General features: G+C 39.3%; 1 protein-coding gene across 1 annotated transcript in view; it reads right to left on the reverse strand.

The window, feature by feature from the left end:
• Positions 1-209: 209 nt before the first annotated feature.
• dnah1 (dynein axonemal heavy chain 1) overlaps positions 210-12497 on the reverse strand; it is a 37657-nt gene continuing 25369 nt past the window's right edge. The window contains exons 55-72 of the mRNA XM_023353417.1: positions 12250-12399; positions 11998-12158; positions 11006-11228; positions 10023-10218; positions 9752-9903; positions 9471-9667; positions 9223-9367; positions 8178-8336; positions 7599-7730; positions 7303-7473; positions 6985-7164; positions 5260-5430; positions 4087-4269; positions 3824-3954; positions 3282-3426; positions 2843-3049; positions 1935-2169; positions 210-474 (exon numbers count right to left, since the gene is read on the reverse strand). Of these exons, the coding sequence (XP_023209185.1) occupies positions 353-474; positions 1935-2169; positions 2843-3049; positions 3282-3426; positions 3824-3954; positions 4087-4269; positions 5260-5430; positions 6985-7164; positions 7303-7473; positions 7599-7730; positions 8178-8336; positions 9223-9367; positions 9471-9667; positions 9752-9903; positions 10023-10218; positions 11006-11228; positions 11998-12158; positions 12250-12399 (3060 nt within the window). The 3' untranslated portion in view covers positions 210-352. The remainder of the gene's footprint in view (positions 475-1934; positions 2170-2842; positions 3050-3281; positions 3427-3823; positions 3955-4086; positions 4270-5259; positions 5431-6984; positions 7165-7302; positions 7474-7598; positions 7731-8177; positions 8337-9222; positions 9368-9470; positions 9668-9751; positions 9904-10022; positions 10219-11005; positions 11229-11997; positions 12159-12249; positions 12400-12497) is intronic.

Below are 12497 nucleotides of genomic sequence, written 5' to 3' on the forward strand. Positions count from 1 at the left end.
ACCTATGAGACAGTCTTAAAGGAGCAGGACGGAAATTCACTGAGCGCTTACTCAGTGGTAGCGCGATAAACTGAGGTGGAAATGAAAAAGCCCGGACAGAAAAAAAAGACACACACACAAAAGACAAGGCTTACAACCTTAAATATGTTATTAAAAAAAAAAAAGAACTGTATTAAAATTTCAAGTTACAGAAACAATTCATCACATGTTTGTTTTTTCTTTCTTTCTTTTTGTTTTTTTGACAGAACATTCTTGCTAACACCAGGTGTAGTAAGAGAAATACTGCAGGTACCGTCGCTGTGGACTGGTCAGCTTTATGGTGATGAATGCAAGAAGAATTCATGCTATGTGGTCAGTGATCCAGTGCACAGAGCAGGGCAACCCCTCGTTTGACCCAGTACCTCTGGCTTAGGTCTGTGGGCAGCTCCAAGGCAGTCACGTAATTACTGGAAAGGCCAGTGGTGGACGAGTTCCCTATGGGAGAACAAACAGCAGATTATCTGCATAATACCACGTCTTAGTTAGATCATTATTTCACAGACACAAACTTTAGTATACTTTATTTGTATTTTATAGCTTAAAGTACCATAAGGTAGCACATGAATGTGGTAATGTGACATATATGTTTCCCGATTTCTTTTTTCAAAGAAAAAGAATCTGAAAGGTGTGGCATGCATTTGTGCTACAAAGTATTAGGGCCAGGCTAAGAAAAAAAAAATCATGATAATAAAGTCAGTATTACGAGAATAAAGTTGTATATGAATAAAGTTGAAACAAATACAGTACAAGAATAAAGTCGCAACACTACGAGAATAAAATTGTAGCAGTTTCCAGAATAAACACACCGTGGTGTGTTCTGCTACTGATAATAAATGTGTTAACAGATTATTTCCTCATTTGTAAAACGAACACCAAAGTATAGCTTCACAAGATGCTCAACATTCTTCATTTCACTGCAATTATAGGACTGCTCTTTCATGTTGGAGCTTTTATAATATTCTGACTTCATCCTGGCAATATTTCAACTATATATTCTCCTATTATTTCAATGGTTTTCTCATCCAGTTTTATTCTCGCAATTTTATTCATTTATTTTGTCATAATCTCAATCTAACATTTGTATTGAGCCTCCTTATTGAGCATCCCTCAATAAAGTCTAGTGCATTTAATTACCTTTAAAAATGGCCCAATCATTAAGGAGCAGTGGTGGGCACACTTTCAATAATAACAAATTTTTCATTTGGCACTAACTTTGAAATAGTTAAGAATGCTCAGCTCCCCTAAATACATTTTTTGGGATAAATTCTAAAGCATTAATTTTCTTGGCTGTTTTGTAAACTTTTAGTAGAGTAAAGTTCAACATCTGTGGTGAAGTTTTGGTTATCGACTGTTAAGAATTCTTCAAGCAGTTTGCTCTTATTTATATTATTTACTTTTAACGTCACAGTTCTGTTTACACTTTTGCACTTTGTGTATTCGTTTTACAAGACCCAAAGTTCAGCATTATTTGTCACACGCACCAAGTACTTGATTCATAAAATGCTATGAAATACTTTTTGAGCTCAGCCTATACAAAATGTACAAATATTTAACCTCCGAACAAACTGACGAGACAGCCAGCGTGAGACGTGGGCTTCGTGCTGTAGCTGGAAAACGCAGAGCTGCACTTTCAGAGGCTTCGTGAAACTCGACACTTAACTGGAGTCTATTTTGGATGAGTAATAAAACCACTATAAGGAGGTGCACACAAACACTTGAGTAAGACCCTCAGCTTCCAGGCACCACATTAAGATAGAGTTTATAACATGGGTTTAGCATTGATTATGGATTTTCTTTCATGAATCTCAGATATTAGCAAATTACCACAGCCACTTACATATAGTATGTATCTGCTGTGTTTTGGTGGATTTTTTTGTCACTGTATAAGTACTGACCAGCTCGGCTGGGGGTCTTGTAGACGGGACAGAGGTAGACCCAGGAAGTTGCTTGAGTGCTGAGTTCTTTGGGGATCAGCCAGATGACAGGCATTTGTGTGTGGAACTCCATGAGGTTGGAATCAGAGAGCTGACCTGTCTTATAATTCCAGCTGGCCCCCTCCAGGAATAGACCGTGGATGTAGCAGCCTGTGTTGGGTATTTCTTTTATCTCTGACAGGGGGTTGTCGATCACCTGGAGGAGGAGGAGGCATTGCAAGACATATGAGAAAAAGACTCATATCAAATCAATCAATCAAATATTATTTGTATAGCACATTTCAGCAGCAAGGCATTTCAAAGTGCTTTACATCATAACAAACACAAAAACACAATGCAATATAGAATCAATAATCAAAACACAGCATTAAGTCAAGTTCCATCAATAAATTTGTAAATTGATTACGTTTCAAATACAATCCTAAACAGGTGGGTTTTTAGTTGAGATTTAAAAGAAGTCAGTGTTTCAGCTGTTTTACAGTTTTCTGGCAGTTTGTTCATATGTGGAAAAGTACATGTTCCTTCACATGTGGGAAGGACAGAGAGATGGCAGGAAAACAGGACACCAGGAGGGAATGAAAAGGAGTGACACAAGAAAAGAAAGGTCACGAAGAAGGAAGATAGAGGAAATTGTTCAGACAACGAAGAGAATTTAGTGTGAAGATACAAAAACATTCTTTAGGTTGCTTTCACACCAAATATGCGGCAAATGGGGCAATTTTGGTCCCCAATTGAACCAAGTCTACCGGACTGTAAGATATCCAGACATGGAAAGAACTAAAATCAGATTCCAGATTTTTCCCAAAAATTAATCATGGAAATATGAAAAAAATGCTTTGAACTAGTAGCGCAAATATAGCCTGATGGACCTTAACGGCAAATCCCAGTTGTTCAATAGGAGTCCTGAAGTGGCGTGCGTAATTCTGCAGGGTTCCAGTGAGAAAGGCTTGTGGGAAAAAGAACCCGCTAATCCAGAACACATGTGGGTTGCCGTCGGAGATCCATCCCTGGAAGAAACTGATCCTCTGGAGAAGGTCCGACACCCAAGAAGCCAGAGGCTTCATAGAGGGGTAAGCCTGTCGAGAGAAAGCATGGCAGTCAAAAGCTAGAAACCCGAGACTAAAAGCAGGAAATATGTAAAAATTTGGTCATTCTAAACAGAAAACAAAGTGTTGGCTACAGTATGTCTTTGAAAGGTTCACATTATCAATACATATCATCTATCAATAAAGTAACGTATTCAGGCTTTACAGAGATTAGACAACGTTATGTGAGAATTTAAGTTATTTCCAGTTCTCTGTGGCTTGCCTTGGCCTTCCATATTTCAGGCACTCTGTTGTTGAACAAGCTGAGGGCCATAAGCTCCATGTCTGGAGACATTACAGCCGAACCGTTCAGAGCCTTCAACATATCACTGAGACTCTGACAAACGACCTCCAACAGCTTGTTGTATCTAAAGGACAACAAATAAGAATGAAAAGCATCTTATATATTGATCGCACTATGCCAACTTTTCTGAACACCTCAAGGAAAAAAAAACAAAAAAAACTGAGAAGGAGCTGAAATAAACATATACAAATTTTTAAGTGCTAAATATCTCTCAGTAGCCTAAAATTGAGTTTCTACTGGTTTCAGTTTGGCTTGAACAGCAAAAACAACCATCACACTTTTGAGATTTTTATTTGAAAGACGTTCAGAAAACCATTCATCCTTTTTCTTTCAATTCATACCTACGCACTACTTTATTTCGGTCTAGCACCCAAAATCAACATTGCAGTTGTAACATAATAACAAGGGGAAAAAAGTTCATAGATTAAAGTTTAGGAATGTTTTTGTCAGACTGATCTCACCTGATGACCTCATGGATTAGCACTGCGTTTATGGCGTGGTCATACAGACCTGGGTACTTTTCAGTCACCGTATGAAGAGAGAAAAGCTGAGGGAGTTTTCTAATAGTGGCGATCACAACCTCCTCCACTGTCTGAACTCAAAGAGGACACATAAAATGTCACACGTCTCTCATATTGATATTGCAGATTTGAATAAATAAAAACACACAGATGTTATTAGCACAAATAAAGGCAGAAACGTATCAATCAGTGGATGCCAGAACCTCATAAAATGTTTTGTCTCTAGCCGACGCAGCAGCAGCAGCAGCTTGAGGCTGGAAACCAATCAGAGCGTCCAACAGGGCAAAGGTCTCATTCTGGGCAAACCGGATATTAGCGTTTTCGTGGAGACCGAAGAGCTCAGGTGTATCATTGATGGGCAGATCTCGGATGTATGCTAAATAGCCCTATTGGGTCAGAGGTACAATGACATTTTACACAGTCTTCATATAGGTTACATTCAAATAACATATTTTTAGGCCCTGATGACCTTCACACATCCTTCCCTCAGCACAAAACATCACGACATTGTTTACTCCAAACAGAAAGATACCAAAAGTCTCACCTCTTACGTTTCCTCGTTTATGATTTGGGGGGTAAAGCAAAAAAAACAAAACACTATTTATTGATGTGAATGTATTAGAGTGTCTAATAGCATTTTAAACTTATGGTCAGATGACTGATATTTAAATAAGAGTGCACCTTTCAGGGCAGCTTAGTCTTGAAGGTTGCTTTTATACTCCTAATTTAAAACAGCACATGATCAGAATTAATTGACCTGAGTGAAGTTGGCCCCCCCACCTTCTTCAAATTAAACAAAATTGGTGTCAAACGTTTGTGCTGGTTTGTGCAGCAAAGATTTTCGTTTGTGCTGCTATCATTTTAAAGATATTAAGAAATGTTTTAGAGGTCATCAAAGGTCAACCAGCCCTCTTAATATCTTTAAAATGATAGCTGCACAAATGAAAATCTTTGCTGCACAAACCAGCACAAACGTAGCCAAGTTGATTGACACCCATTTCGTCTGATTTGAAGAAGGTGGGGGGTTGGTTGACCTTTGATGACCTCTAAAAACATTTCTTTATATCTTTAAAATGATAGCGGCACAAACAAAAAATTTTGCTGCACAAACCAGCACAAACGTAGCACAAATGTTTGACACCAATTTTGTCTAATTTGAAGAAGGTGGGGGGGCCAACTTCACTCAGGTTCAGAATTGTGGTTTTAAATTACTAACATGCTGTGTTAGTGTTCAGATGACTGTCCTCAAAGTCATGTATTCCAGACTCGCCTGTTTGCAGCTCCAGACAACCTTCTCAGTTTTGTAAGCCAACTGATGCACTCAAATTTGATTCTGAACGCACACCATCAATCAAATGGCTCTGTGTTTATCTAACCTCGATGTCCAGATTAGAGTCGACGGGCCGGTAGACACCGGAGTAGACGTGATCGTCGCTAAGAACGGCAGGACAGTAGAAGTCTGTCAGCAGAGTGAGCAGACACCGTCTGTCCCAGATATCCGTCACGTGGCCACCGTAATTAACCTCTCCAGCAGTGTGTTTTAGAAGCTGGTCATGTGGAGGGCAAAAAAGAAGACAGACAGATAAATGATAATGCCTACAGACACACACTTTTAGTCTCAGAGTAAAAGTAGTTCCATTTCAATTAGCCATTACAACATATTTTGTGGGGATTTAAAGTGATAGACCACAACAAGGTAGTGTATGACCGGGAAGAAGAAAGTGAAGGAAAAATGTTTTTTTTTTTTAGTTTTTTTATGTAATTTACCAAAAAAAAAGTCCGAAAGGTTGACATGCACTTTCGTTCAGCTTCTTTTATTCTAATTTCACAAAATAAAACTCACTGAAACTTAAAACAAGATCCCAAAACGTTCAATAACTCAAGGAGCCCTGAGCATAAGAATGAAATTTATCTCCACAGAAATGGACAAACTTCTTCCAGCCAACTGGTGATAAATTTGCACTGGATGCATACAAGCAAGCCAGCTAGCTTGGAAAGGGAAAAACAAAAGGGGGAATAAAACAATATAGTTGTATCAGTGTAAACACATTGCAATATACATGAAAGCAAAAAAAAGGGTGACAAATTAAAATGTAGGGTAAGTTAATGAGTAAGAACTAAAAAATAAAAAATCCTGAAAACCCTAACTTCTCAATTAACAGCTGGGCATACATTTATACAATGCATGCAATGTAGAAACACAAGGGACAAGAAAAATAACTATGATAGCTGGCTTGCATAGCTGCAAGCTAGTGCATAACACGCTTGGAAAGCTGGCTACTGGTATCAAGCCAGCTAGATACCAGTAGCTGCAAGCGACACAAGTTACAGAACGCAATGAATATGTCTGAGTGCGACTCAAAGTTTTGCCTGACAAAAAAGTTCCACCAGAAAATAATACGTAGAATATACAAAATTAAATAGTCCTGCCACAACAAAATTTAATACCTGTGATTAATGTATTAATGCAAACCATTTAAAAAATATACATCTAAGACGTTTTAAGGCCTTCATTTTAGATACATGACTTTATGTACGTCTTCTTAAGGATTTTTAAGGATGCACGGACACCCTCCTAGACATGACTGTTCACTTAACTTGACAGGCCAGATGAGGGGAGCAGTAACTAGAGAAGCTGCATTGTAGCTTTGGAGGTGATGCAGAGACGGTGGGCAGATGGATAAAACTTAACAAAAGGCAACAACACCCAAAGCTCCAAGTGGAATGGGCTAGATCAGTCAAAAGAACGGCCCAGTCAAAGTCCCAATCTATCTTTGCTGAGCTTAAGCAATATTAGAAAGAAGAATGAACAAACATTTCAGTCTCTACACTTGCAAAGCTGTTAGAGACATACCCTAAAATACTTGCAGCTGTAATAGCAGCTAATTATTGACTTAGTAGAAATCAAAATAAATACATACCACACTGCTAATTTACTCACTGTTAAAAATGTTTTTGAAAAGTTTCTTTCACTTAATACACGATCTAATATAGGGTATGAATTGTTTTACAGAGCACTCTACAGGGCCCTGTACAAATATGTCATGCTAGATTTTTTGTGTGTGGTTTAGAGAAATAATGGACATGTTTGGTCTAACCACCTTGTAGGGGATGTCCTGGTACTGCTCCAAAAACATTTGCAGCTGGTCTACACAGACATCCAGATCTTCGTCAGTGAACTCGTAGGGAGTGTTAAAGCCCAGTGGGCCAAACCGTTTGCGCTCCACGGCAACCGCGTGGAACAGGCAGAGGGAGAGAAGCAGTGGCTTGAACTGGGATTCCTACGAAGACAGAAAGTCATTGTAAATAATTTGAACTACACCCCCTTCGAATGAAACTTTGAAACAGGACGAAACAAATCCAAATGAAATGTTTTAAGTAAATAATATGGAGATGAATGTAAAGAGGGCGACATAGACCTTTGTTGAAGAAGACAGAAACTCGTCGGTGAATCTCAGGTAGGCTCTCTCCAGGTTTTCCCTAATGCCTCTCGGAGGCTCGGCGATAATCTTGGAGCCATTTCGAAAAAGGGATACTGGAATCTTCTTAAAGGGAATAATGGTTAGCCACAGACGGAAATCCTTGTGGACCTGTGCACAAAGGGTGTGCCAGTAAAAAGAGTAAAAAGGCCTCTGTTTCTATATAGTCCAAAGTTATTTTCAAAAAGATGAGCTCAGTTGTTGTTTCTTAAAGTTGTGTTTTTGTATGTCCTTACTTTTTTGGGACTGATACAAGCAATGAGTCGTTCCAGCGTTGGCAGCCAGTCGGGGACCAGGTGACAATTTTGGAAAATGATCCAGTGACCATTTTTCATAGCAGTCCGCATCATAGACTCAGGCGTGGAACCCTGATGGGAATAACAGCAGATGGTAAGGTAGTTTGAAAAATGGCAGGAGCAAAGTGAAAAACTGGACTTTAGGAGCGGGTAGTCTGGAGAATATTCTGATTTACGAAAGTTTAACTGTCCACACTTTAGTGTAATACCTAGAGGAGGTTTAAATCACATAAACAGGCAGTGTTCTGCAAAGTCCATTCTGAAGTGCATACAGTAGAACAACCACAATTGGAAAGTGTAGTTAGGTAAATATTTTCAGTTAAGTTTCCTTTAGATTAAGGCAATAACTCACCTTAAAACTGGCAGAGAGGTTTATTTAATCTTTGCTGGAACGCTACATGTGGTAAAGTAGTTTGAAGCAATGCTTGTATTCATCCAGAAACAATGGAGAAAATCACCACAGAACCACAAGGATGAGGTAATTCATAAAAAAAAGAAAGAATATACAGTCGGACTTACCTGCCGTTGAGTCAGACAGATGCCGCTAACTTTCTCCGAGAAACCCATAACATCCGCAAACGTGTAAATGTCAGCAACGGGGTCAGTGCCAGGAGACATGACAACAATGATGGGGTATGTAGGGGACGACTCTTTGAAGGCTACAGACAGATCTGACATCTGCAGAGACACAGAACAACATTTATATGGCAGCAAAGTCATCAAAACCAGTACAGATAAAAGTTCATTCTTGCATTAACTTATTTTTGTGTAATTGTGTCTGAGTTAGGCACGGCCCAGTTACTGGGATCAATCCCACGGCCAGGTTGGAAACTTAAACATTTTTTACACCAACAATTTACCATCATATTGTTCCCAACTTTTAATTTATTTAAATGAGATGCCAATGCTGGAGTGACCAAAGTGTTCTCTGCCTTTATGTAGCAGAGTATCGTCCCCCACCCACCTGTTGCTGGTACTGCGGCTGAAATATTTAGACTCCTGAGAAAAGGATAACATAAGCAGCCCCATTCATCACTCCTAATAAGATAATGTATTAAATTCACCTTGTTTTAAATAGTACCATGTGCTTTTCAGTTACATTGTCATTATATGTGGATGGATGTTATTTGTTGCAGTGGTTTCTGTCATTCTCTCTTTCTGCAGGTATAGAAGCAGATGTCTAGCATGTTTTCTTATGTCCTATCCTTTTTCCTCCTCTATTCTTATCTCCCTCTTTCTGTTTTAACGCTTTTCCCTGCCTCTTTTCCTTCCTTTTTTTCTCTGTCATTTCCCCTTTGTTTTCTTTCTCTGTGTCCATTTAATTAAAACATGGACTTAATTCCAATTGAGATATAGAGGCATAAGAGGTTGTTCACCAAGGAAAAACATGGATTGGTCCATGTAATCAATGCAATTCACTTCCAAGGTCAGCAGAGGGAGACAAAACTTTCACAATTGAAGAATTAAGAGACCTCCAAGATGCTGGTCGAGAGATCAGAATAACTTCAGAAATGCTTGAATTAAGAGGAAAGTTGAGGGTTCAGGGAGGAGAAGGGGATTTCACCTGAGTCTCTATGAAGGTCTCTCCCAGATGAGCAGACACAAAGTCCTGCACGGCGTAAATCACGCAGTCAGGCCGCAGGCATCGAAGGACCAGCAACCTCTGGAATGAGTTTAGATCGTTGTCCCATTTCCCTGGGAGCGGCTCTCTTTAGACACACAGACACAGAAAGCCACCTCATAAGACTTTGATATTGTCATCACAAACAAATGAAGAGTTCATATGTTTGTACTGGGTTAATCTTTTCATGCCTGTGGGGTTGCTTGCTGTCAAAAATGTTCTTGAAGCCCTCCAGATGGTTTGTGAAGCTTTCCGCCAGTTCATCAAAGGTATCCAGAGTGCTGAGGTCTAAAATGTCCTGCCAGGCCCGATCCGACACCCAGTCTACTCCTGAGCTGGTCAATTTGTGGACTGGCTCCCCTCCAGATAGGAGGTACTTCCACTCACTCTGCCATAATAAAAGATTCAGGGAGATCCAGCTAGTGAACATGGGGTAGGCCGATTTCAGTCTTTTACCGACTCTTTTACTTACAGTTTTGATTCTATCCTCGTTCATCATGATGCGAGCACACAGGTAAAAAGCAAACATGAGTTTGTGTTTCTCAAACAGGCCTTGGCACACATTCACGTACAGGCTGAAGGTAAAGTATTCATTGATGTTGTTGATTTTCTCCTCCTCTGTGTCTGTGCGATAGACGATGAAGATATCCAACCAAAATCATAAAAAATGTTTTATATTTAAACTGATTATATTGAATACACACAAACAATTCTCCACAAAATTAGTCAGTTTTGCTTTGTACCTGCTGTGTCACAGTTGGCAATAGCCTTCATGAAGATGCCAAGGAACCAGTCGAAGGAGTACTGGTACATTGGGTCAATATTGGATAACTCTGACATACAAAAGAACAGAATCCGAGCCCGCACTGCCACTGGTGAGTACTTCAGACGAACAGCGTCAATATCCTGCTCCGCATTCTTTGCTTCCAGCATTTTAGTCTGTCATTAAATTAAATCCAGATAAAAACAAATCAAAACCAACCAATAGCAGCTTAAAGTATACTACGGCAACTTGCAAACATAGTCATAACCTTTGAACCTTTGAACATTTTACTCCACTGTAATTTGGGATTTCCATTGTGACAGACCTATAAAGTAGTGCATGTTTTGTCAAGCGCATTTGTATTCGGCCTCTTATCCTTATTACTCTAAATATAATCCACTGCGACCAACTGCCTTCAGAAGTTATTGAAAGAAGTCCACCTGTATGCAATTTAATCTCAGTAAAAATCCAGCTGATTTGCAAAGGCCTCAGAGGTTTGTTAGAGAACATTAGTGAACAAACAGCATCATGAAGGTCAACAAACATGGCAGAAAAGTCAGGCAGAGCTGTGAAGATGTTTAATACGGGGTTAGGTTATAAAACAATACAATCTTGTGCTTGAGGTATTTTTCAAAGAAGAATTGGCAAAGACTTTCGTCTCTTGATGTGTGCAATTGGTAGAGAGAAAGGTTGTTCAATTAAGTATTGACTGAGAGGGGCTGAATACAAATGCACAACATGCCACATTTTATTCATGAAAACTATGAGTGATTCACCATCCAATTAAAGACATGCTCTATTTTGTGTTGGTCTAGCACATAAAGTCGCGCTAAAACCTCTTGAGGTTTGTGGTTGTAGCGTGACATGATATGTGAAACTTCAAAGTTTATGGATACTTTTTAAAGGCAGTATATATAAAACATTCAGTGATGACTTCAAGATCTATCTTTCCAATGGTCAGACCTTCATCTCCTTGGCTCTGATCTTACAAGCCTCCAACTGTGGATTTAAATCCTCATCCACAAATCTCCCTGCTGCAGAGACGAGAAGTAACACCATCTTATCCTCGATGTCCTTCAGTTCCTGTGTCATTTGGGCACAGCTGACTATCAGCTTGTTCTTTGCCTCCTCCATGTCTGGAAGCTCCTGGGCTACCACCCGGCTGAGCAGCTGGTCTTCCATGGCGCTGATTGAGCACAAATTGTCCAGTCAAACACAGGGACTCCAAACACAGGCATATATACTAGTGCTGAAATACCAAGGTAATATATGATGACATCTTTAGAATAAACATTTCAGATATGTGTTTGGAGTTCCGATATGAACTACAGTATTTTGGGTTGCGGTTGCCAATAAGTATATCTTGTACTGTACTTCCCAGTGATGCTGCAATTGTTATTATTATATCTCCATAAGTTATGTTTTGTTGCTTTTTTTCTCTCTTTCTGCAGGTGTAGAAGCAGAGTTCTGGGTGTTGATTTGTATTCAGTCAAAGTTTCTTTCTCTCCTCCACTCTTATCTCCTTCTAGCTCTTTAAAATAATATAGAACAAACATTTCCAGTGTGAAACTTGTGAGACGAAAATGCTAGATTTATTAAATTTAGATATGGATATAATATGATGACTCAGAATTACTGCTTTTATATGACACAATAGAGTTTGCAAAATATATTCCTAATTTTGAGTGCATTGACATATTAAGCAAGTAACTGAATTGGTGTTAATATCGATGAAAAGCCGGGTACAAAATATGTCTTCTGACCCAGTTTTGTCAAACTGTTGTAAAGCTCAACACTTTCATAGCTGCCATTTAGGAACCAGACTGACTGACAGACCATTCTCTTTAAATCCAATATTTTCCCCCTGACTCTCAACAATGAGGCAAACGGTAATGAACAACAAAAATGAAGCTTCTCGGTTTTTTTCTTCTACCAGTTGAACATGTGTGTGTTACCTGGGTGACCAAGTGAAATTAATGATGGTGACGCTGGCAGAAACCTCTGGAGAGTAACGTGGGTTTGGCAGCTTTGTGGTGATGTACAACTTGAAGTCCTCAGATAACGGAACGACTGAGTCACCCAGCCTCAGCACCGTCTTGCCTTCCTCCTCAAAGGTCTATGAGCGACAAATACAGATTAGACAGTTCCGTTTCCTGAAAATGTTTGAGTTTCTGCCAACAGATGTAAAAGGATGAACGTGTAACCACCTGTAGGAACAAGACAGGTTCTATAGCTGGATCCAGCTCCTCTAATACATTCTCCACCAAGCAGGGTTTACCATCAAGTATAGCATTCTTTATACCTTGGGTGAATTTACTGTGACTGAGTCTCAAAACCCTCAGATCATTGTTCCGCTCCTGAGTGTAAACAACATCAATATAAGTTAAGATATAAACTTTGTTAACTTTTTATGCAATACACCAACAACGCCAAGTAATTACGGTACAGTATGAAA

Source organism: Xiphophorus maculatus, chromosome 20 (assembly GCF_002775205.1).
Source record: "Xiphophorus maculatus strain JP 163 A chromosome 20, X_maculatus-5.0-male, whole genome shotgun sequence".
Lineage (NCBI taxonomy): Eukaryota > Metazoa > Chordata > Actinopteri > Cyprinodontiformes > Poeciliidae > Xiphophorus > Xiphophorus maculatus.